This window comes from Amphiprion ocellaris, chromosome 22 (genome assembly GCF_022539595.1).
Source record: "Amphiprion ocellaris isolate individual 3 ecotype Okinawa chromosome 22, ASM2253959v1, whole genome shotgun sequence".
NCBI classification, from domain to species: Eukaryota; Metazoa; Chordata; class Actinopteri; family Pomacentridae; genus Amphiprion; species Amphiprion ocellaris.
The window spans coordinates 11,204,534-11,229,168 of NC_072787.1; the positions used below are offsets into that span (position 1 = coordinate 11,204,534).

The following is a 24,635-nucleotide window of genomic DNA, read 5'->3' on the forward strand; positions in this document are numbered from 1 at the left end:
AGCCTTAGCCCTGAGGGGGGTTTGTATAAGGGTAAGAGGTAGAAAATGTGAGGGTATAACATTGGAATGGCCTTAAAAATAAAACTGCATTAGACATTGTTGGTTGTAAATGGACTATCTGGGGAAGTTAATAAAAATGTTAATGTGTTTAAAAATCTACGTTTATTTGTTAGTTTTTTGCTAAATGACAAAACTTAAACTCAAGGGGGAGTGACAGGCGGTGAAGCACGCCGTCTGTTGCAGTCGTCCTGTAGATGCCTGTGGGATGTGTTTGTAACTAATTTGGATTTTCACTGACAGTGGACTGAGAGAGAGTCAGAGCATGAGAGAGATTAGGAGGAGGGGTTCTAGAAAAATTAAGGGGGAAGGAGGAAATGGTGGGGGCAGGTGGTGTTCAGGAAATCACATTTTCTATTTCGGGGTCTGACTGCATGCGTGTGTGTACTCCCTCTCCTTTGAGAATAGCGTTTCTAACAGTTTCTGAAGAAACAGTGTTGCCATACTAGTGGCACACTACTTTAATTACTTAAGTCCTGGCTGAGACATACACTGATCAGCCATAACATTACAACCACTGGCAGGGGGTAGGGATAAATGATAAATATCCTGTAATTGTGGAATTCTGATGCTGTGTCTTCATTTGAGATGTGACTGAGAAAGTTGGGCAAGATTTTCCATTTGGAGGAGTATAGATTCCAGACTACATGAAAGCAGAGTATTTGATAAGGTGACTAGTGTTGAGACCTTTAATGGATCTGAAGGAGAGGGAAGCTGCGGGAAGAATGATCTGCAATAATGACAGTTGTCCTTTAACAGTTCTAAAGATGTTTACAAATTTGTTTTGTAGACTTTTCTTCCTCTGCTTTTGCTCTCTTGCTTTGTGCTCATTTTCTAATTTTAGCCTTGCTTTTAAGTTTCTTTTCTAATTAAAGTGTGTAAAATCCAGCAAATAATTATAATTTTAGGTTATTTTATGCCACTAAAATCATGTTATTGAAAGTAGAATAGAAAAACAAGATTGCAATCATATACCAATGTGGCTTGTATCCAAAAATTGCTGGAATCAAGTTTTCTTTCAAGAAAAAGAAACACTGACAGCTTATATTGTTACAGTGGCACCTGTTAAGGGGAGAGAGTAAGTGAACAGTTAGCTCTTGAAGGTGTTTACAGCAGGAAAAATGGGCTGCGTAAGGATCTGCATAGAGAAAAGATAGCAGCGGGATGCACTATGGGTAGATGTTAAGCCGATGGAGGCAGAGTTATGCTCTGGGCAATGTTCTGCTGGGAAACCTTGAGTTCTGGCATTCATGTGGATGCTACTTTGACACCCACCACCTACCTGAACACTGCTGCAGACCATGTATACTCCTTGATGACAATGGTATTCCGTAATTACACTGGTCCCCTTTAGCAAGACAGCGCTTGCCTCACTGCAGAATTGATTGTGTTGTTTGAGGAACATGACACAATGTCCAAGGTGCTGACCTCCACCACGGAACTTAGAGGATTCAAAGGGATCTACTGTTAACCCTTTGATGTGCAGTGTGGGTCAGGAGATACCCATTTTCCATTGGATTTGGGTCACTTTTGATCCATGTTGCGCATCAAAGGGTTAACCCTGCTGGTTGCTGATAACACCTCAGAGGTCTGTGGAATTCATGCCTTGACAAGTCCGTGCTGATTTAGCATCACAAGGAACCTACATAATATTAGGCAGGTGGTTTTAATGTTGTGGCTAGACGTGTATAACTATTTCCCTCCGAGGTTTCTTTAAATGATAAACAGCGCTAATGTGATCAGGATGGGATCTGTGCTGTTTGTCTTTCAGTCAGTATGACTATGCAACAAAGTTTACAAAACTGGGTGGAGAGTTGGAGCGCTGGCACAGGAAGAAGCCATGAAATATTGGTGCAGATTCAGACCCCTTTCATTAAAGCTGATGTGTGTAGATGATGTGCATTCTGGGAGCCCTTCTGCTATGAGCCATAATTTGTCAATTTTAGTCTGTAAGATAAACAATACTGTCTTTTAACCTTTTCACACATCCTGGGAAGATAAATTATTAATTTGTCAGAAACTTTGCCTCCTAATACCCATTCTTGGGTGTTGTTTCACACCTCCTAATCTTCGGCACTTGACCTATAACGCAGTACCATTTGAGCTGCTCAGGGTCGAGTGGTCCATTTAGCGTACCTTGATAGTTATTGAGGGAGGATATAGTGGTCTCAAAGTTCAAAACTCTTCTCTGGTTCATATAATTCTCCCTCTCACAGTATATCAGTTGTGAGCCAGTGTAATGCCTGAGCATATTGCCCTTATATATAGCATCTCCCTTCTGAACTCTACCATTGAGCTCTGTCTGTCTCCTTTTTCTTTCTAATAGGCTGAAATATAAACAATTGCAATTGTCACATAAAACTGTGTACAAAACATGTTGGCATCACTTTCATTTAACATGTCCAGTGTAAGATTTTAACCTGTAAATATACCTTTCTCTCGCTGTGATAAGTTCAGGTTAAATCTGTTTTACTATCTTCTCGCTATTTTCTCCCTGTCAGTGGTCAGTGTACATTCGAGCTGCTGTCCGTAAGGAGAAAGGCCTTCCCATCTTGGTGGAGTTACTGAGGATAGACAATGACAAAGTAGTGTGTGCTGTAGCCACTGCTCTCAGAAATATGGCTTTGGACATCAGGAACAAGGAGCTCATTGGTGAGTACTTAAAAAAAACTTTTTAGACTTTCCAAGAGATGATTTTAGGTTAAATATTTACATGGTTCACCGCCATTTTTAATCCCTTTCAAGTCACATGAATTTTGGCCACCTGGACTGCAATGATCAGTTAAAGTCTCTGTGGCAACCTAAAGCCAGTCATTCATTCATTCCATCTCTAATTACATTCTCTAATAGCTGCTCTACTGTGGCCTGTTCCTGTCAATATATATAATTTACCACTTCCACCCATCTGTAATCACCTCTGGCTTACCTGGTTTGGCGTACGTTAGCCAGATGGAGAACTTTGAGTCTGCTGTGTGATTTTGACACATTACATAATTTTATTGATTGACTGTAAATTGGTAATCACCGACCATGATCAAGTCTATATAATGAGCTGCAATTTAAACTCAGGCTTGTGTGATCTGAAACTATAAGTGCTCTCTAGCTATCATAAATTAGGTGTAGCATGATGTGGAGGTATGTTAGTTGTAGAGACAGTTGGGTTTGTTTTTCTGTTTGGACTACTGAGTAAATTGTTTAAAGTAATTATATATATTCAACTGAATCAAAGGTATGTTTGTTGGCATGTGAGAGAATTACAGTCATGAAGTCTGATGCCGAGTTGAAGTTAAAAAAATAAACCAGTCTGATCTATTTTGATAAAGGAAGGCTGAGGAAAGCTGGAGAGTTGAAGAGAAACACTGTAGCAGAAGAGACTATCAGATCAAAGGTCTGCGTTGAGCTTTGAAAAGTACACTGTGATAATGAGTGAGCCTCAGTCAGTCTGGCAGCATCAACACATCTAGAGACCAGGGGTCACTAGTTAACCTGACACACAGAGAGACTTATATATAATTTGTGCGCGTGTGTCTGTGTATGTTAGAGAGAGAGATCCAGGTATTCCTTTTCTTGTGGGGACCTAAAGTTGCTTTCATATTCACATCATGGCGACGTCTCTGCCTTATGGGGACAAAAGCGATCCCACATAGCCTAAATCATTACATTTTAAGGTAAAGACATAGTTTAAGGTTAGGGTAAATTTAGAGCTAGGCAAATATGGTTAAGTTAGAGTAAGTCTCCAGGAAGTAAATGGCGCCAGTGTAATGCATAGTAAGAGTAATAAATGTGACTGTGTAAGAGTGCTTTCTTTCTGTGTCCATAAGTGTGTATATGTGTGGCACTGTTATCCTCTGTGACTGAATAAACAGACACCTCATATATGCATATGTTTGTGTGTATATGTGTGACATCACCTCCCTTTCGTTCTAGTCTCTCTGATAATCTCAGCTTCCTGGTGGTCTATGTGGTTTCTATAGCAACCCTACTACCCCCAGTCTCAGGCAAAGGGCTTCTGGAGTCTCTTGGGGTTTATGTAGAGTGTTGTAAGAACAACAAGGAATGCTGCAGGCAAAGCTCAACACGCCCCCTACTGTGATGGTCTGAATTGGCGCTCAGCAACAAGTTACAGAATAACTGAAATCTTTGCACAGGGATGCTTCAGCAGTTGTTTCAACAGGGTTTTTTGTTTTATATATTTTCTTCCTCAGTATGCCTGCAAATGTGCAGCATCAGCAAGTTAGATAGAAGGTTAAGTGATATAAAATCCTTACAGTTACATTTGTTTCTGTTATTTTTTTCCCTTCAAAAAAGGAGAGCCATTGCATGTCATTCTTTACGTGACTTTCCACTTTCAGTTGTTCAATAATAGCAGTATTATCAGACAGTAACAGCAAAAAGTAAAAATAAACTCTTATCAGCAAAATAAAAGTTTTAGTCTTTATAAAGGATATTTACATTTATTTTTTTCAGCATAAGAATGTAGGTGCTCACCTGCTCAGCTATCTGAGATTTGTGGGCTTACCTTTGAAATCTACAATGACTGCAACAACATACAGCAAGCGAACTTGATGATGAAATATGGAAGCAGTAATTATCTAAGTGGACTATCTTATTAAATAGACACTGATCAGATTTCTAGCATGGACCCATATCTCTTGTTTCTGGTACATGTTAGTGTTTCTCAAAAACAGGTATGGTTTAATAATGTGTAATGTATAATATTCTCGATTTTAAACATTACAAAAGTCAACAGGCTTGCTGTTTTCTTTTACCTTTACATTAAATCTGCTCTTACATCATCAAAAACTGCGTCATTTGAATAAACTTAGTCAAGGAAAGTGAAAATGCTGTTTCATCCAATTGAGCTTTTACAACGAGAGCAGTTTATGTTTTTCCTCTTCATTTCATTAACATTTTATGATTCATAAATATTACTGGTAATAGGTCCATTTTGGCTTCAATTTTCTATAGCCATTAGCTTCCTAAGCAGAGAAAGTTAAACAGGAATGTCTCAGTAGGAGAGGTAGACACGCAACACACTGCATAGAGAGAAAGACAAAACAGAGGCTGATTCAATAATACTGTTATTTGGAAATTCATAGAGAAAATAAATTCTAATTTGTTTTGCATTTGCATTTTAGAATTTGCTTGACTTATTCAACTGCAGTAATACACGGATTAAGTCTTGCATATGATTAGCTTTCTCCATGTCATCTTTAGAGATTTAGGAGACAGACAATAAGGCAGAAACAGGGTGATAAAGGAAAATCAAGATGTATAATAGAGATAAATTCAGGGTATTGCAGATCCTTATTCTCTCGTATTAGCCATGGCTAAAACCATTAAAGATGAAACTATCAGTGTGCAGATAAAAATAAATGAACAGCACGAAAACTGAAATTTTAAGAAAGATTGTTGTAATTTTGATGGTCACCTAGTTAACACTGTCTGGCAAATGATTATATTGTGCTGGAAACTATATGGAGCTGCAGGATGTTAATTTTCAGTGGAATTGTCCTACATGATTTCATTTCTTTCATACTGAAAGGCTGTCTACATCTAATAAGACAGTGATGGTGAGTTGGCTCTGTTTTGCTAACTAATATTACGTAGTCACATAAATATAATCTAAATTTTCTGTAAAATTGTAAACAAAGAAACTTTAAACAATCAAAGGGTAAATAAGGTTAAAAGTGACAGTGAGTGTCGATAGCACTCAGTGACACAGAAAAACAAAAATTCTCAGAAATAGAGAGAGAGGAAGATAAAAGTGAAAGGGATCAGTGAGGGTTGAGCCTTTGCTTTTGGCAAGGTATGAGCTGATACGTATCAATGGAAAAGAGGCAGAGGCCAGGCACTCCAAAGAGACGAGCCCCATTTGGCCCATGTTCCCATCCTTTATTCACCACAGTGACTCTGACTTCTGAATCAAACACCTTTGTCTTTACACCATGCACTGCTGCCAGATGAAAGTTTAACCCAAAGCGACAAAGCAATTACACAGAGAAGTTTGTGCGTCTTTGTAAGATCAAAGTTACACCTTATTATGATATCATTTTGCATGGTTAATCTAAAGAAAATCAACTCTTTCTGAGAGGCAAAAACCCAATCTTCCTCTCCTAAAACTCATGCAATAGTGTGTCATAAGTTGTTAGTGCCGGCATGTTTGGCAGCATCACTGTGGGGAAACGGTAGTTTGCATGAGAGTTCAGTAGAGTGAGCGGAGATGAGAATCATCTTTCGCACACAATAACCTCAGTGTCAAATCCTCTGGAAAGTACTGCATGATTGGATAGCAGTGAGACAAGCAAGACGGAAGGAGCAAGAGAGGCACAAGACTATAGAAGGATAGAAGCAAAAAGCAGACAGAGGCCAAATCAGGCTAAGGAGTCTGGGTATACGAGGATGGAAGATGAAATAGAAGAGAAAGAAAAAGAGAGAGCAGTGACAGCTAAGACCTCACCGCATATGTATGCTTATATTCCAATCCCTCTGTAATGTGATTTAGTGGCATATTGATGTCGTAGAGAATCATTCTTCTCATCTGTCAACGTTTTTGTCTCTCTCCTGATTTCACCTCCTTCATAGTTTTTGATTTGCATAATGTACTGTACGCCTGTGTAGCAATAAATGAGTCCCATTCACTGCTACACCGTCTGTCAGTGCAATTCTTCCCCATTTACTTACAGATGGTAATTTGACACACATGAATTGGGAACAGTACTTGAATGCCAAAAACACACTGTATTTTTGTTTCCAAATACAGCTACCATTTACACACATGCTGTGCTTGCAACCAAATTCAAACCAAGATTGGTGTTTAATGAAAATGTGATTAATTCAAAAATCTGTATTAATTTAAGATGATGAATTAATGTGTTTTTGTACGAAGTGACTTGCTCCCACTGCTAAAGCTAATTGAGTCTCTAGATTGTCTGGTAAGGGTTAATTCAATTTAATTCCAAACATGAATTCCTAATGTGATGTCCTGTATTGAGGATTGCAGTAAATCTGCGACTTAAAAAGTACATTGTTGGATTTTAAACTTTCATGTAATACTTTTCTTTTAAAAAATAATACTTTTAAAACAATGTTGATACTTAAATGCATTGAGACTTTATGGCATTTTTGGGGCTGATACTCATGATGTGCACATACATTCAAGAAGAATTTACAGAAAGGACATTAGCTGGATACAGAGACCTAGAGAAAAGGAAACTAGTCAGCTTCTGAATGCTTGATTTGCTGGCTAACCTGCATCTGGACTCCAGTAATTTACCTCCAACATCAAACAAAGCCCTCCACGTGAAAGTGGCTGAAGACCAACCCTTTCATGTGAATCAGGGGGTGCTTGTTTGGGTGCACATCATGGTTTTAATCAGGATGTTTTCTTGTCTGATTGGGGTAGAAGCTCCTGACCTCTGTTTGAATCATATCCATTGAAAACATTTTCAGAATACTGATAGCACATTCTTTTTTTCTGATTGCTTCATGGTTGCAGAAGATACCCTATACTTAAATGTTCTGTCTGCGACATTCAGAGCAAGTGGATGTTGCATGAGTACCAGCATCTCCTACTACAACAAATTAATGCATAGTTCACACTTCCTCCTTCCCTTCCCATTTTATTTGGAAGCAGAAAAGTTGAGTACCAACCAACAAAGCCTACAAAAAACAATCCAGCCATAAGTATTGTAAAATTCATGAATGGCCCTAATGAGTTGTTGTAGCAGAACAGAGTTGAAAAAGAAAAGCAAGTGCACATAAATTAGGTCAACAAAAATAATAATAGAATTCTTTGTTTTTCAATACTTTGGTTTTCGAGGCACTGGCTGAATGCTCTCAGCTGCACATTTGCTTTTAAAATGCGGTGTGGGAGGCTTAGAAATACAGGAAAGGCCACCAGTTTCAATGGGAGGGACTCACTTGCACTAACATGTACTAGTATGCAAGCAAGGCCTAACTAGATGCCGAAAAGTAGAACAGAGAAACTTGGATTGTGACAAACACAGAGTGGGACTTTACTTTGCTCCTCTATATCTTTAATTAGCTGCTGTATTGCTGTATTTATGTTCAAAATTTTGCTTGTTGGACCTTTGATTCTTTTGACTGTGGTACCACAATCAGTATTTGTAATCTTGTTTTCTGAAATTATGTATTACTTTTTTTGTGAAAACCAAAATTTTAAGCAAAATGACATTAAACGGCACTGTATTAGTGTATGAAATATGGAACTGATGTAATGTGATGGTCACAACAAATTACATGCTCACTTCCACCTTCTGTGCATATCAAGATCCAGCACTGTGTCACTGCCTAAGATATGTGACAATGATTTAATTTAACAGTCACAGAAAATAACTTGTTCATTTCCACCTTGTCTGAATTTCCTAATCTCTCCTCTTCATCCTCCTGTCACCAGTTCTGTTTCTGTTTCTTTGTCTTCCCTCTCTCGCCCCACCACGCCTTTTATTGGTTTAAGCCTCACCTCCCACTCTGTTCCACTCATTTCCACTTTACAATTTTGTGGCCTCCTTCTTGTCTTTAACATGAATCTTACACTCCTTATTCTCTATCTCAGTCTGCTCCGTTATTTCTCTTCCCTCCCCTTTCTTCTCCTCTCATTCGTTTATCCCACTCCCACGCCTCCCCCGCCGTCTCCTTTCCGTGTTGTTTCAGACATGAGCTCATAACGCCTCACCTTGCCTCTATTGCAGCTTCTCACTCTTTGTGTCTCGCGTTGATGACATCAGTGTTCGGGGAGTGTTACTGTGGAAACCAAAGTAGTGCGCCACAGGGATGTCACTAATTGCAAGATTGCGTGTGTGTGTGCGTGCGTGTGTGCATGTGCATGTGTGTGTGTGTGTGTTAGGGGTCAGCTCCACTAATACACAAATGCAAGGTTGTAGAAAACTCACAGATTTCAAACCTTTGATCTAAATATGTTATTCAGACGCATACGCTCACATTGTAGTACATTACAAGATTGCGCTAAGCAGGGGGAAAAAAATTTAATTACATGCTTCCTTCCACTTTGTCCATTCCCAGCCAAACCAAATATTTTTAGATCACCAGAGAATGACCATTTTGTGTTTTCCTCACCCACGCCAATTTTTTATTTATTTATTTATTTGTACATATTTTGCCATCCCTGCTGTCAACAGACTGCACAACGGCAAGCATAAACAACTTTGCAAGGCTAGCAGGCTGAAAGACAGTGTGGCTGTGTCCACTGACTCACAAAGTTGACACACACTTCTCTGTCCCTGTTGCAGCAGCACTTTATGAAATTTCTCTGTCGCCTTCGGGATAAATCTCTCGTGTGTGAGGGTCTGGCATGTCTTTTATCAGCACACTTTGTTCTCTCTGGCATTCCCTGTCCTCTGCTCCACTGTGCCAGACTGGGAGCATGACAGACAGAGAAATAGAAATGGAGAACAATAAAGACAAATAAAGGGGGGAAAGAAAGTGCCATTGTGTGGTTATGGGATTTTTTTGGTTTTACAGCTATTCCTGCAGGATTTGGCTCATGTTCAGGTCATCGTTGGAGGTGCAAAAGATGCATTCAGTTTTACTTAGCATCCTTAAATGGCATAGTTTCAAGAAAACATTTCCTAAGAACCCTACTTATCCCTACTGAGCTTTGTCTAAGTCACTGTGAATGTACATGAATACAGTGTGTTCACATACATCTATATCTCCTCCTAAGCAGGCATCTTCTTTATGTGTCTAGAGTGTCTTTAATGAAGCCACAGGTTCCTCACAAGCTTAAAAACATCCCTGTCTTTCCTCTCTCTCCCCCTTTCCCACTCGCTCTCTGTCTTCTGCAGTTTACTACATAAACCTGTCACCTACAGACATCAAAGACAGATGCAGAGGGCGATGTATAACTGGTGTGAAAAGCACCAAACACAAGAAGGCAGAATATTTGAAAACCGGGAATTGACGGCATGCAACTTTCCAATTTGGCTCCATTTCTGACCTCTTTTACACTTACTATGTTTCATGTTTCCGGTGCATCTTATTTATTTATTTATACATTGAAAGCATTGCAGTGGGGGATCAGACTGTCTTTGGAGGTCATTCGTATGTACTTCTGTTTGATGAAGATGTTGATACTTGTTGACAGGAGGATGAGTTTGTGTGCATATAGTATGTGATTTTTATTTTCACTTCAGTGTGGATGCGTTCACACAGAAAGTAGCTAAATATGTTTTCCAAATGATCCCATATTCCAGAATTCATTAGACATGCATATATATTTTTTATTTTAATGTAAAAATAGGAAAACAAGTACATTTGAAGTCCATAAAATGCCTCTCCCTCATCTTTGAATCACAAAATTAACATCCAAGAATGTACCAGGGTTTATGTGTTGATGTAGCGCTGTTGTGTAGTTGTATATTTAGCTTGAGATTACCTATAGCAAAGTAATATTCAACCTAAATAGCAAGCAACACCTATAAATCTGGCACCCTCATCAGTAGAGCAATGACACATTAGTGATATATTTTAATAGTAGCTATAGCTCCCAATGATCTGACCATTTTTCAAATTTAGCTTGAATTTTACTGGCTATCGACTATTAAATCAACACACTGGAATAACAGCATGAATAGTTGTACTTTTTGAGGTTACTATTTCCTGCTTAGATTAAACTATCTGTTGCATGAATATCTCATGTAAGCTCTTTCTAGGCAGCTTAGCTTTCCATGTATATATGAAACTCTTCAATTATACATCTGAATATATCTGTTATGTAGTTTAAAAGTCCTGACATGATTTTAAGACAGTAGTTATCACAGATCAAAGCAGATGTCACACTAATTTGTTCATATTTAGCTACTGAACCAATGTATTACCAGCTTTTATTCAGCCCGGAGAATCTAGAAGAGCTTTAGAAACGTAACATATCCAGAAGTGTCTGAGCATACTGAAGCCCACCTCAGGGACCCCAACCCATCCACTGATAACTGTGTATTAACCGTCCTTTATTCTCAGACAGTCGGACGCCACAACCAATCAAGCCGTTTCATCTTTCCCCACATCTCCCTGAGACAATTACCTCCAATTTCGCTTCAATAACACTCTCCCTTCTTCGTCAGTAAACAATCAAATCACTCCATTGTTGAGGGTAATTGGATCTCTTTAAATCAAATCAGCCATTATGGCCCTGATGAAGCACGCCCTCCTCAGCGGGAGTTAGCGACACATGAGGGAATGCAGCACAGGAATATATTACCAGCTCTGCCTCTCAGGTGAAGATAGCTATATTGGAGGAGTTGTGTAATACAGGTTTATTAGACTGTGCCGTGATCAGCACAGGGCTTGTTTCTCTCCTTGAGGACATGTTCCAGGTGTAGCTCACATTTCAGTGACAGAATAAGTAGATGTAAGAGTAAAGAGTAGATTGCACTCCAATATGTAGAGGTGCTGTCTGTGTCACAGTAGGACTTTAAAGTGGAATGAGTCACCACCCACTCATAAAATATCCTTCTTAATTTGCGCCTCAGCTCTACTTGTGTGTAACTACTTACAATCACTGCGAGGTTACAGAAATAATTGTTAAATGAAGTTCATGGCTCAGACACTCTGGTTGCATGCACTGCAATATGGCGAGTCATTAGACTTGTTTGTATCTCTGCTTAATCTAACTCAGATTTGTCATTTGTCAGCTAAAAAGCTAGGCCTTCTGGGAGATAGATTGTATATTTAGTAGTAATCAAATCCCAAAATTTTAAGAAATAATGGCTCAGCAGAGTAATCAGCATATCAAAAGATTAAGCTATAAAATGTGTTGAATTTTGTACTGATGTTAGGAAAGTGCAGCAACTGCTTCTCATTTATATTAATCCATAATTCATCAATAAGATTCTTGCAGGCTCTGGGTACCATAGTGTTTGGATGTAGGAAAGAGGCCAGCTTTTTTTTGGCTATAGTGGCATCTGAGCACAGCTTTGCTTTAGATTAGTTTAGTTTTTAGTATTTATGTTGATATTAAACATTTATTGTATGATAAATATTGTGAGCTGATGAAATATACAAAGAGACCAAAGAATTACATGATGAAGTTAAGATAAGAAAACATTTCACATCAAAACAAAAACCTTGTATGAAGCATCCCAAAAAGAGAACAAATAATTCAAAAGCAAACAGAAAGACAGATAATGAGCAGCGTGTCATGTTGAGGTGAAATGCGTGTTGATGTGCATGCATAACTATATGTGTGTGTATCATCAAGGTGAGGTGTGTGTGTGTGAGACTTTCAGTCATGCTTCTTAGCACCAAGGAGTGATTATTAGGAGGCAGCATCTTTCTCTAACAAGATTGTTATTAAAAGTGTTGGAAATAACGAGACCTTCTTCTGACTCTGCAGCGAAGTTATTTCACATTGCATTTTTCATACAACATAAGATAAAGTGTATGTAGACTAAACATCCTCTTTTCTTTCTCAAGTTTATCTGTTTTTTAGTTGTTATTCCTGCTTATCTTCTTTCCTCTCTTCCAAACATAGGTGACTATGTGCTGTTTCCCTACTTGTAGAGCCTTTCTTCCATATCATCTTCTCCTGTCTACATTCGCTCCCTGTGGCATAAATGTGATTATGTTACAGACATTGAGAAACACCAGTGTACACACACGTGCACACAGTTCCACAAGCATAAATAGCAGAAAAGCAGAAAATATTTAGGCAAACCCACTCAAATATCCCTCTAGTCATTTTATTGTGCCTTTTCTGTATACTGCTTTTTTGTTATTACTGTCAGTACCTGCAATCAGTCGGTTGAAAAATTAGTCACTCACTTCATCAGCCAGTCAGTCACTCAAAGACTAAATTATCCGTCAGTCGCTAAATAAGCCAGTCAGTAAATAAGTCATCCAGTCAATCAGTAAATAGCTCAGTCACTCACTCAGAAATTTGTCAGATCATTAAATAAAGCAAAGTAAATTAATCAGCCATCAGCCAGTAAATCAGTCAGGAAATTAGTCCGTCTGATTCAAGTCAGTCAAATAATCAGTCTTCCTCTTTAGGATGCAGCTTAACTTTGTCTTCTCAGCCAAAAGACAATGACCGCTTAACCTCTGTTCAGCCTGCCAGCCTGTGATAACACTTGGCCAATTAACTCACAACTTCACGCTTATAGATGGTGTGTCTTTGTGAGTGTGTCTGTAACTGGGCATGTATGTGAGTGCGGGTTTTAAGCGCCGGTGCTCATGAGTGTCACATGCGTGCGTTAGCGAATTCAAAAGCATTTTGCTGTGCTACAGCATGTGTAAAATCACACATTATTCTTGTGTTCGAGTGCCCCCTTGTTATATAAAGGTTGGTAATGTAATGTCATTTTTTCTGTTCTGGGTATTGCCTTGCTGTTTTCAGCCCCTCCCAGATCACTCAGACTAATAAGAGTGAGGGATTTACTGTGGGGAAAACCATTCAGCATAATATGGGATTTTTGAAAAACTGTGAGAAGAAAGATTGTAGGCTTAGACTTGGTTTTGACTGCATTTCTAGGATGGTTTATTCTTGCTTTTATTTTACACTGCAACTGAACAAATCCAGAGTAGTGGGCTGCAGAAGCTTGGACCTCTGATACAAAATGGCAGTTGTATACATATTTCTGTACTCTGCTACGCCAAAGAGTTGTTTAGAAATGTTATTTCACAACTGCTGAAAAAACCTGTGGTAAAATCGAAAAGTATTTTATTGCAAACTGAGTATTTTGGTATCAGTATTCTCTGCTGTCGGACAGAATGTAATGGTCCATTTGAAGATGATACAACAGTGGATGCAACCATTTACAGGAGTGTCTTTTTCTTCATCTGATCTGCATCCATTCGTCCATCTGATCTTAATACACAAAAACTGGCATGCTTTGTCACTCCCAGCAGCACATGCTACAGAGAGAGTAAACTGATTGTGGAGATGCTCAGTTGATTTAAGTGTCTGCATGAGAGCAACAATCTCATCCTTGTCTTTCCACTGATTAGGCTTTGTTAAAAAATTAACCACATTTCAGCCATGGTTCATTATTCAACATCCACCTCAGTGTCCAAATTGATTGTTCTTTACCAGAAACATGACCCATGGGTTCTGCATCCAGGAGTTCAAGATGATTCAAGTTTAACTGACAGGTTTTATGATGGTCAAAGCATTTCCTACCCTTTGACTAGCACTCATGTTTGATTCATTTCCACACACCACCTTAGTCAGCCCAATCACTTCTTTCCTCTCAGCTGTTCAATTCCTCCACTGTCTTCTTTTATTTCCTGCCTGTCGCCCATCTGATCTCTCTGTTACTGGCCTCTCTCCTCAGCCATCTTTATGTTTTTACTCCTGTGGGAAAATCCCAAGTAAGTTTCTAAGTAGATGACTCAGAAACATCTCTGGAAAACAGTCACTTGTCGCCTGATTAGGGTCCATATGTCCCTGCTAATCTGATGATTCAAAGTGTTACGACAGTAACACTTAAGAGAAAATTATTTTCATATACACAAATGTTGACATCTAAATGTATGATGGCAAACTGCTCTCATGTCAACAAAAACAATCTGGATTTAAGGTACATCATTAACGCCCTGAACCCACTGGCTGGTTTGTAAGGCATTTTATCTTCAGAAAAATGTCAGAATTATACAGTTTGTCATAGCTACAAACTATAAAAACAGAAAGAATCATTGCATATTCAACTTTATGATGGTCTTTGAACTATTTATCGGTGGTGTGTCCTTCCATCTGAAAATCTGACCCAATCTAAGGCTAAAATTGTGATATGTCATCCAAATCAAATGGTGATATTTCATCCAATCCTTATTCTACATGTCTCATTTTTAAAAATTGCAAAAAAATGAACTAGAATCTGTATATAACTAAAATATTTTGCGCTATTCTGTGCAAGCATGATAAAAATTCAGGGACTTTTTTGGTTGAACTAGATTGAACTGCAGGCTGTGTTAATATAATGCAGACAGGAACAAGTATGGAAACAAATTCAAAGTAGAAGTACTAAAATATTTGTAGTATGTGGAGTTGCCAATTTTGGTGGGCACTTGGTAAATACTGAACCTGTTGATTTCAGCTTATTTCACTTTTTAACAATCAAATGAACACAAAGAAATTCAACTTTTTTTCTTGCTTTGTAGCATTGTCACTATGTCATACTGTACAGAAGGAAGACGTTTTTGAGATATTTCTACTTCCAGCCGTGGTTGTGCTGTTTCCATAGAGGGGCAGGACTTTGTATTGCAGTGAAAAATGTGCCCAGACTGAGTAAAAATGTGGCAGGAGCAAAGAAACACCCAGAAACAGCTTGGTGCTCAGTGGGTTAGTTTATGTATTTTCCTAAACCTGTGGGATTTATTTAACACCAGCATGATTTTAACTACTTTACTGCATGGGTAAACTCACATTACATGTCTTGTAGGAGATTTTATCCCATAGCTTCCATCATTGCCTCTTTGAAATACATACTCACACCCTTTCCCTTCATATATTACTTCAATCTGTGTCTGGGTTTGTGGGCTTCATATCTGACACCGTCTCCTGTACTTCTTAATTACTCCCTCTCTCTATGCTTTGATCCCTCAAATAACCCATTTTTTGAATGTCATTTTTTTTTTTATATGCCAACCTTTTCACCAAAATATCAAGAGACAACTCTTTTATTGAATTCTCAGCATGTCTACGTAATTGTGTCTACATCAGAGGATTGGCCACTTAATTTTTCAAACCATTTACCTTTACAATAAGTTTGCAATAAAAATAGTAGGATGTTAGTTTATTTTCTGAGGCTTGTATCTGCCAAATATGATATTGATGTATGATCATACATTTACATCGTACCTGTAATCCACAGCTACACTTAACCTAAATACTTATTCATTATCATCCCTTAGCATGGCTATAATTACCATCATAGAAAATATAAACCATCAACCCCCACAGACTCGTGTGTTCATGTTACCAGGACTCAGTCCAGTAGCCTCAAATTCTGTTTGCTGTTTCCCTTCTGTTCTCAAAATTCCATCCAATGACCATCCTTTGAACCTCTTTTCCTTCCTTCGTATCAAACAAAACAGTGTGCAAACTAAAATTCAACCAATATTTTTTGTCCCTTTTGTTCTTTTCTCTTCACACACCAGGTAAATATGCCATGAGAGATTTGATCCATCGGTTACCAGGCAGTAGTAGCAGCAGCAACAATAACGCCACCAGCAGTGGGAACTCTGGGACCACAGGCCCTCCCAGCAAGGCCATGTCAGACGATACGGTAACTGCCATCTGCTGCGCGCTGCATGAAGTGATCACCAAAAATATGGAGAATGCAAAAGCTCTACGTGATGCTGGTGGCATCGAAAAACTCATTGGCATCGCCCGCAGCAAAGGAGACAAGTGAGTAAGCTTAAGTCAGGAACTGTGTTCATTTTGTCTGTAGTAGTAAAATGAGTATTAAGTATTTGTAACTTTGCGATGTTAACCCCAGATTCCACATGTTCATCTTAGTTTGAGGACATATATTGCTGCAAGGCAATATATTACTTCATCACTGTGCTGAATGTGTTGTTTTCACTGACTGAAATATTGAAACTCACAATGCCATTTTTTGTGTATCTGCTTCATCACATGAAATGGGAAAATTCTGTTTGTTTTGTGCATCATTTTAGACCAATTTCTCCAAAAGGCAGCTAGGCAGATGTGCAATATGAAAAATATTAACTGCTAAATGAGTTATTTGTGTTACTTACCAAGGTTCTTTCGGCACAAAATTTAATTTGTAGAATGGATTTCTACAAATCTGTTGCTTTAGTGTCACACATTCAAACTAGCTTCTCTTTATGCTCTGTAGAAAAGCAACCTTTAGTGATGAATGATGTTTTTTTGCAGATAGCATATTGGCTCAGGGCTTAGACACTGACAAAACATGTTTTTTGTTGGGTTTTTTTTTGTTTCTTTCCTGAAGCACAAGACAGCAAACATAAAAACAGCATGTCAAAGCTTTGTTCTGAATTTTTCAAGTTAGATTTAGTTTGAAAAGAAATAAACATCTTCCACAAATACTGCCATTACTAAAAATTTGGGTAGGTTCCTTAATCCAAAATGCCTCACAGCACTTGGAGTGTCTCTTTACGTGGGTTATTCCAGTGAGAATAAAAACTGTTACACTTGCAGTGTTTTTGGCATTCTTCTACTGAACTACTGAAGCACTACAAAGTTCATGCTTCTACTTAACATCTCCTTGAAATGCAATTCCATGAATCCCAAGTTGGGTTCAGCAGAAATCCTCAAAGGGTGCTATTAAAAGTCTGAGATTAATAATGCATTATGACAGTTTATGAAATATTGTCCTATGTACATTTTAAAACACTAAACAGATACGCCTGCTGTAGAAGAGGATGTTAGATTTTAATATATGCCTCAGAAAGACAATGATGTTTTATCACCCACATTAAGCAAATACAATTAATAAGCCCCTAATAACCAGAAACTCAGAAACTTGAGTCCTAAAATGTACTGTAAAGGACATGAATGATGAATTAATTATTATTAAATCAGTTATTACTGTATAGTGTGATACCTGTCACAGCATCATTCAGCCCATCTCATACTGTCAGTAGTGACCAGCGCCTCAATATGGTCACACATCCATCATTCATAACTGCATCTGCCTTCCCTGTGACCATTCATCCGCATAAAGACAGCTGGAGAACAACAAGGAAGATGCAGCCGAAATATAACTCCTGTCGCCATGGGAGACCGAGCAGGGTGTTCTGCACAGCTGCTATGGCAACCAGCAGGTCAGGGGTTGCCATGACACCCAGAGTGTTATCAGACGGAGGTCAAACGTTGATTTATTGTTATGGAGAGACTCAGTCTATTTAGGGAACTGTGCTCAAGGGCACCATTAAAGAGAGAGATGAGGTACTGAAAGGAACCTCCATAAACGCAAATTTCACAGTGAGTGTAGTTATCAGCTAACAGCCCACTCATCTTCATTTACTTAGGATAGGTACACAGAGGATAAATGCTTATTAGCAGCAGTGCTATGCTACATTCACACAATTACACACTACTGGATGAGGAAAATGCCTGTTGCAGTGCAACTATACAGCATATAACCACTGTTTAAACAAGAACTGAAAATACTTTTTTTTCTTTCAAACTGAATAGCCTACAGCTTTGAAAGAGTAGATTCTAAAAGCACTTGTCATATGAACAGCAAAATGATTTGACAGTTCCAGAAATTAAATTCTCCAAAGATTTATATTTTCCACCCTCAGTGTAATTTATTGCTGCAGTCAAAGACAGACATTGAGACTTTTTAACAGCAGAAAAGCAAAGGTGGAATGAATAACTTGGGTCTTAATGACTCAGTTCTATTAGATGTCCCAGTAAGCCATGGCATTGAAGAAACATGCACAATAGTAGTACGCAGACAGCAATAGTACACCTGTGTTTTTCATCCCAAAACATGTCAAAATGTCTGCTGTAAAAAAGGTCTGTAAACATGATCTGGCAAGGATATAATCAATTTCACAATGCTGTTTGAAGTAATGGCACCTCCCGTATCCATTAAGATCTGTTTGCAATATAAAAAAACACTGACTTCACTCACTGTTTAAATAATTTCGACAGGTAACAGTGAACATTGTATTTGTGGTGGTTAAGTGCCATAGTTGCATGGTTCAATCTTACAAACTCCTTCTAATCTTTTCAGTGGGAGACAATTAAACTGAGAGCGAAGCCTGTTATCATGAAGATTTTTCGTTATGAACAAATGGAAAATGAGCTTCTATCTCTGCTTGCCTCTGTAGCTGTTTAAAGGGCAGGAATTACCAACTGACTCCTATTACAGCCATTTTTCAGCCAGGATGGCAACATTAGCATGGCAGAGTGGGTCATTTGAAACTCATCTGAAAACTCTCCATGTTTCTGCAAGGAAAATCATTCTCTGTTGAAATGCGCTTGGTCACCTCATTCTTAAAGCCATCACAAGTGCCACTCGTCCGCACACGTCTTGTGCAGCTGGTAAAGACAGAGGACAGAATAACATAGAAACATTATCTAAAGGAATGGGGTCCAGGAGAAATAACTCTCACTTTTTTTACTATCTATCTTCAGACACTCAGCAAAGGTGGTAAAGGCAGCCTCTCAAGTCCTCAGCAGTATGTGGCAGTACAGAGACCTGCGCTCCCTCTACAAGAAGGTAGGTGTATTACAAACCGTGTTCAGGTACTTTTGAAGATGATTTCTATTCATGTTGCAGTATTTGTGCTCTGTTTACAGATCATATTTCCTGTCACTCTCTGCAGAATGCGGTACTATTTGGTGCATAAGAAATTATTTTTGCATGCCATACAACACTCCCTCAAAGTTTTCAAGGATTTTTAACTTTGCTGCCTATTGCCATCCACACACAGTAACTCCAAAGTCAGCACGATACGTACCAATGTTGTGTATGATCAATTATGGCTGCTGGATGAAAATATAAGCCCTAGATTTAGTACCTCTCTGCAAGGACATGCTCTGTATGTGATAGGTGGACTGTGTTCATTCTGCATAATTGATTAATCACAATTTAGTTTGTTGTGGAACGGATTTTACACTGTTAAGCCATCCAGTAAATATTTAATCAAAAGCTGTGATTATAATTTTACATAAAGCTAAAACATTATTTTAAAGCATTGTAGTTACCCCCATATTGGCATTCATATACATATCATATGTCTTGGCAAAAATGTATTTTAATCCAAAAATTTACTCTATGTCTTAATTCCTTTGTGTTTTGCAAATCTGCTCTTATAAGGGATGTGATATAGTGCAAATGATGTGGTGTGAATCAACTGCGAAAATAGTGGTAAAAAAAAAACTGTGAAGGAGGAAGAAAGTATCAAGCTCTGGTTTAAAAAAAAAGAGTCAGGCATCTAATTAGGTGGCAGCAGCACTTGTATTAATTGTATTAGGTTTTCTCAAACAGCATCTCCGTAATTAAAAAAAGTCTTTTCTATCTTTGGCAAATTGGCCTTGAAATGTCTGTGGAGGAACTGCGTTAGGATGAGGGCATTTCACTTTCACTGAAGCAGGTGGTAAGATTGATTCTCTGTTTGAACAGTCTAATGAAGCAATTAAAAAATAAACTTGATGCACATACATTCTGCTTTTTTATATATTTGGTCAGCTGAAGATTTCCATCCATGTTTATGGATAACTAGATGTTACCTCACTGGGAGATTTGAGATTTTTCTGCTGGTCAGTCTTTGCTGTTGTCTTCCACAGGCAGTGTCACTGCTCAGCTTAGGTCACTGTGTACAACCAGACATTGTCGGTACTTCCTAAAGGCCACCCCTATTAGTCAGCAGTTTTCTTGGTTATTGATATTGATTTCATGATTTTGATTAATAGGTGATTCAGATGTATTTCATGTAAAATTTGATGCAGCATGATATTTGAAACCAGCTGTAGCTCCATAAACAAGGTGCTGGTTGAATTCATCGAGCCTTCAGAAGCTTGACATTGTATGAGCACTTGTGTTGCTCACAAATAGGGAAACATAAAATGACTGGCAGAGAATTAAATGATTTCTTTCTAAACAACCTTAAGATTATTCAACAGATGCTGGTCTTGGAGACTGTCCACTGTAATCTGTGTTGTTACACTTTGTTTATGTGCCTTCATAAATGCTTATCCTGTGCATATGTTTGTCTAACTAAGTGCTTTTGTGTGTATGGGTTGTGCAAGTCTGTAGATAGACACTGTTTGTGTGCGTGTTGCACATATCTGTGCGTGTGAGTGTATGTGCGTTCGCCTTGAGGTTAGTCATAACCACATCCAAACAAAAGAATAATGGGGTTCTGCTGGGCACCATCACAGCTGAGCAACAGTGTTTACAGAGGCAGGAGGATCAATAGCTTTGTGTTAGCCTCTAGCCTATTGTTTTATTTTTTTCAATGCACACACACACACACGCTCATTCACTTACACGCAACATCGATGTTAATGGTTATTTAGCCCATCATGAGGACTGAGTGGTGTTATTGCTGCTTGCCAGGAAACTGTGTCCCTCATTAATACAGTGGCTCATAAAGAATGGCACAAACAAACAAAAACTTTAAAAAAAAAAAAAAAAAAAACATATAGGGTCTAGGGAAATGATGATTGTTGTTTGTGTTGCTCTCAAGAGGACGGACATTTTTGTTTGAGGCAAACACACAAACACTAGTAAAAAACATCTTTCTCTTTCTATATTTTTTGTTTGTTTCTTTTCAAATCAGAAACTTGTGCACAAACCTGCAACTTGATTAAAAGTAATAACAGATGTTCGATTCCTTTCACTTCTCAGCAACGAGTGTGGTTGAGTGAATATCTGCCACCAAGGTTATCTGCCATTCAGAGCAGTAAAACTTTAGAGGCGTAATCATCGAGTGTCAGTACACTTTTAGAAATTTTCAATCACACATTCCAAGAAGGTGTCCTTGGCTTTGACAGTATCTTTGTCATCTTTGAATACTGAAAAAAATCGAAGCTAAGTTGAGCTGTTTGATTTTATGCGCAATTGTGTGTGCTACGTGTGGGCACATTACCAAGAGCACATATATATCCTAATGTGTTACACTCCACCAACCTTGCAACAACATACTTTTATGATGTCTGTAATGTAGGATTATTGTATTTCAGCACAATGTGAAGCATAGTAAAGTTCATCTCATTTGTTCCATCTTATCTGCAAATATTTTTACTGAGTACCGTCAGCGTTTAATGTGGAATCTTCGTTGAAAGAAGTTTTCCAGGTCATCAAGAAAGATTATTTAGGCATTTCAACATCATTCGCCTCTAAAAGTCATTTCATCTTGTCTTATATTTCTCTGATGATTAGCTGTAGTGGCACTTGAATTTTAAGTACCTGAACCGCAAAAACTTTCAAAGATGTTGTCAGACTTTCAAAAGAACTGAAACAATAGCAAGATATTGCTATTTAAAGTAGTGGAACATAGAGTGCATTCAGAAAGTATTCAGACCTGTTAAAATCATCTTTTTCCATCTTAAGCTGTGTACACTCTTAACCCCAAACTGACAAAGCAAAAACAGGATTTAAGAAGTGTTTGCAAATTTAATAAAAAGACAACTTAATAAAAATGAAAATTTTGAATCTCACATTCACAGTATTCAGGCCCTTTGCGTGAAATTGGATTGATACTTTGATGGGAGCCCACCAATGCTAAATTCAGTTGATTGGCGATAATTGGGAAAGGTCTGTCTAAGTGTGTAAAATCTCACAGCTGACAGTACAAATTAAAGGGAAAAGCAAGCAATGAGAGTGGAGGAAGTACCCTCAGAGCTCAGACAGGACTGTGTAGAGGCACATATCTGGGGAAGACTACAAAAAAAAATCTGTGTTGAAGGTTCCTCATGTGTATAGTGGCCTCTGTAAATGGAAGAAATAACAAAAAAAGGTAAAGAGGTGACCAAGAAACTGATGGTCCAGAAATCCTGTGTTAACCATCCAGGAAGACAACCATCACTACAACACTCCACCTATTTTGGCTTTGTGAAAGGGTGACCAGATGGAAATCTCTCCTCAGTGAAATACACACAGCAACCCACTTGGTATTAGCAAGAAATGAACCTAGAGGACTGTCAAACTGCAAGACACATATTTGTCTGGTCTGATGAAACAAAGATTGACCTATTTAGCCTTGTTTGATCATGACCCCTCATCACCTGTCCAATATCATCCCAAGCATGGTGGTGGCAGCATCATGCTGCTTCAGTGTTTTTCACCAGGATGTTAAACAGGTCAAGATGGAGGGAAATTTGAAAGGAGCAATGTACAGTGATATCTTTAATGAAAACCTGCTCCAGATCTTAGACTGAGCCAAAGGTTTACCTTCCACCAGGACAATGATCCTAAGCACACAGACTTTTTTTTTCTTTTCCTTTTTTTTCTCTTTTTTTTTTCACACAGACTTAAGAACAATTCCATATAAGTCCTTGAATGGCTCAGCCAGAGCCCTGACTTGAACCTAATTGAATATCTCTGGAGAAAGCTGAAAATGGCTGTCCAGAAGGGCTCCATCCACCCTTACAGAGCTTTAAAGGATCTTGAGGGAACAATGGTAGAAAATTGCCAAATTCAGGTGTGCAAATCTCCAGGTTGTAATCTCTGCCAAAGATGGTTCAGCTAAGCACAGCAAAGAGGATCTGAATGCTTTTGTTGGTATGATATTTCAGTATTTCTTTCTTCATAGATTTAATAATTTTTTTGCTTGTCATTATGGGGTAGTAAGTGTAGATTGATGAGGCTGAAGAAATTGATTTATTAAAAATTTGCTTAAGAGGGTTTGTACACTTTCTGAATGCAATGCATATGAAGGAACATCTTTTAAGGAGTTGCATTAGAAACTACTGAAAATCCTCACTACCCATTTTATTGTATCGCTTTTAAAAGAAAAACAAAAGGTATTTGACTAAGTATCTAACCCAATAACTCCCTTGCATGATTGTTTTGTCATGGGATTTCTGTCCAAGTCAGTCACTTCAAGCCTGGCTGCCTCATGGCATCAGTATGTCCTTGCCTCATCCTGATGATTGTGTCGCTCTCTTCATCCGTCATCCTCTCATTCCCCTGTATTACACAGAGCAGTATCCCCATGTGGCCCATTGGAGCCTCATCTGCTTCACACTTCTCTAATCATTGCCAGTGGATAGCATTACAGTTGACTGGATGGCATAACAGGCCAGTGATGAGACATGAAGGATGCTGCCCTTACATGGCAGCCGGGCCCGACAAAGGTCGCTTCATTTTTCGTATTATTTGTTTGTACATTTTTTCCCCCAACCATCTTTGCCTCACTGGGCTTTTTCTTTCTTTCTTTCTTTCTTTCTTTCTTTCTTTCTTTCTTTCTTTCTTTCTTTCTTTCTTTCTTTCTTTCTTTCTTTCTTTCTTTCTTTGTTTCTTTCTTTCTTTCTTTCTTCCTTCCTTCTTCTTTTTGCCTGACTCTGATTAAATAAAGACAAAGAGACAGTTTTCTCAGGACTGATGCTGCACACAACAAAATGGATTTTGCATCCGTCTTATTTTACTCTACATGTAAACATTAATTCAACAGACAAAAAAAGATAAAGCATTTCTATTTTTGTCATCAATAAACTGAAACAAGACATTATTTGCAGTTTGTCCTGTTGTAACATCCTCAGTTTCCTACTAAATCATCCACCTCTCATAATACTTGAGTGATTAATATATTGTAATACAATTTAAATGTTGCTACTATCAGGACGACTTTGATTAAATGCACCACAACCAGTCTGAATTCTCTAAATTGCACTTCAGTTAGTTAAGCTGCTGTCTTATGCTATATGCAGTCTCTAGAAATTACTTTCAAAGAGTTACCTTACTATTTACTTTCTAAATTGCATGGTTAGTGACAAAGCAGCCCAATTTTATAACTGTGGAAATTGTTGCGTTAGAGAATTCACACTTTGACTTTATCACCAAAGTCCAGAGCTCAAAATAAGTGACTTTACTGCCAGTATCCCTGCATGACATATTAGGTCATGGGTGTTAGGTGCTGCAAAAATCCTGTTA

General features: G+C 38.3%; 1 protein-coding gene across 5 annotated transcripts in view; it reads left to right on the plus strand.

Moving 5' to 3' along the window:
• The window catches only part of ctnnd2a (catenin (cadherin-associated protein), delta 2a), a 271,300-nt gene that overhangs the window by 227,443 nt on the left and 19,222 nt on the right, over positions 1–24,635 (plus strand). For all 5 annotated transcript variants that reach the window (XM_035943707.2, XM_035943706.2, XM_035943711.2 and 2 more), the window contains 3 exons: positions 2,559–2,709; positions 16,195–16,444; positions 19,172–19,256. In XM_035943707.2, coding sequence (XP_035799600.1) covers positions 2,559–2,709; positions 16,195–16,444; positions 19,172–19,256 — 486 coding nt within the window. The remainder of the gene's footprint in view (positions 1–2,558; positions 2,710–16,194; positions 16,445–19,171; positions 19,257–24,635) is intronic.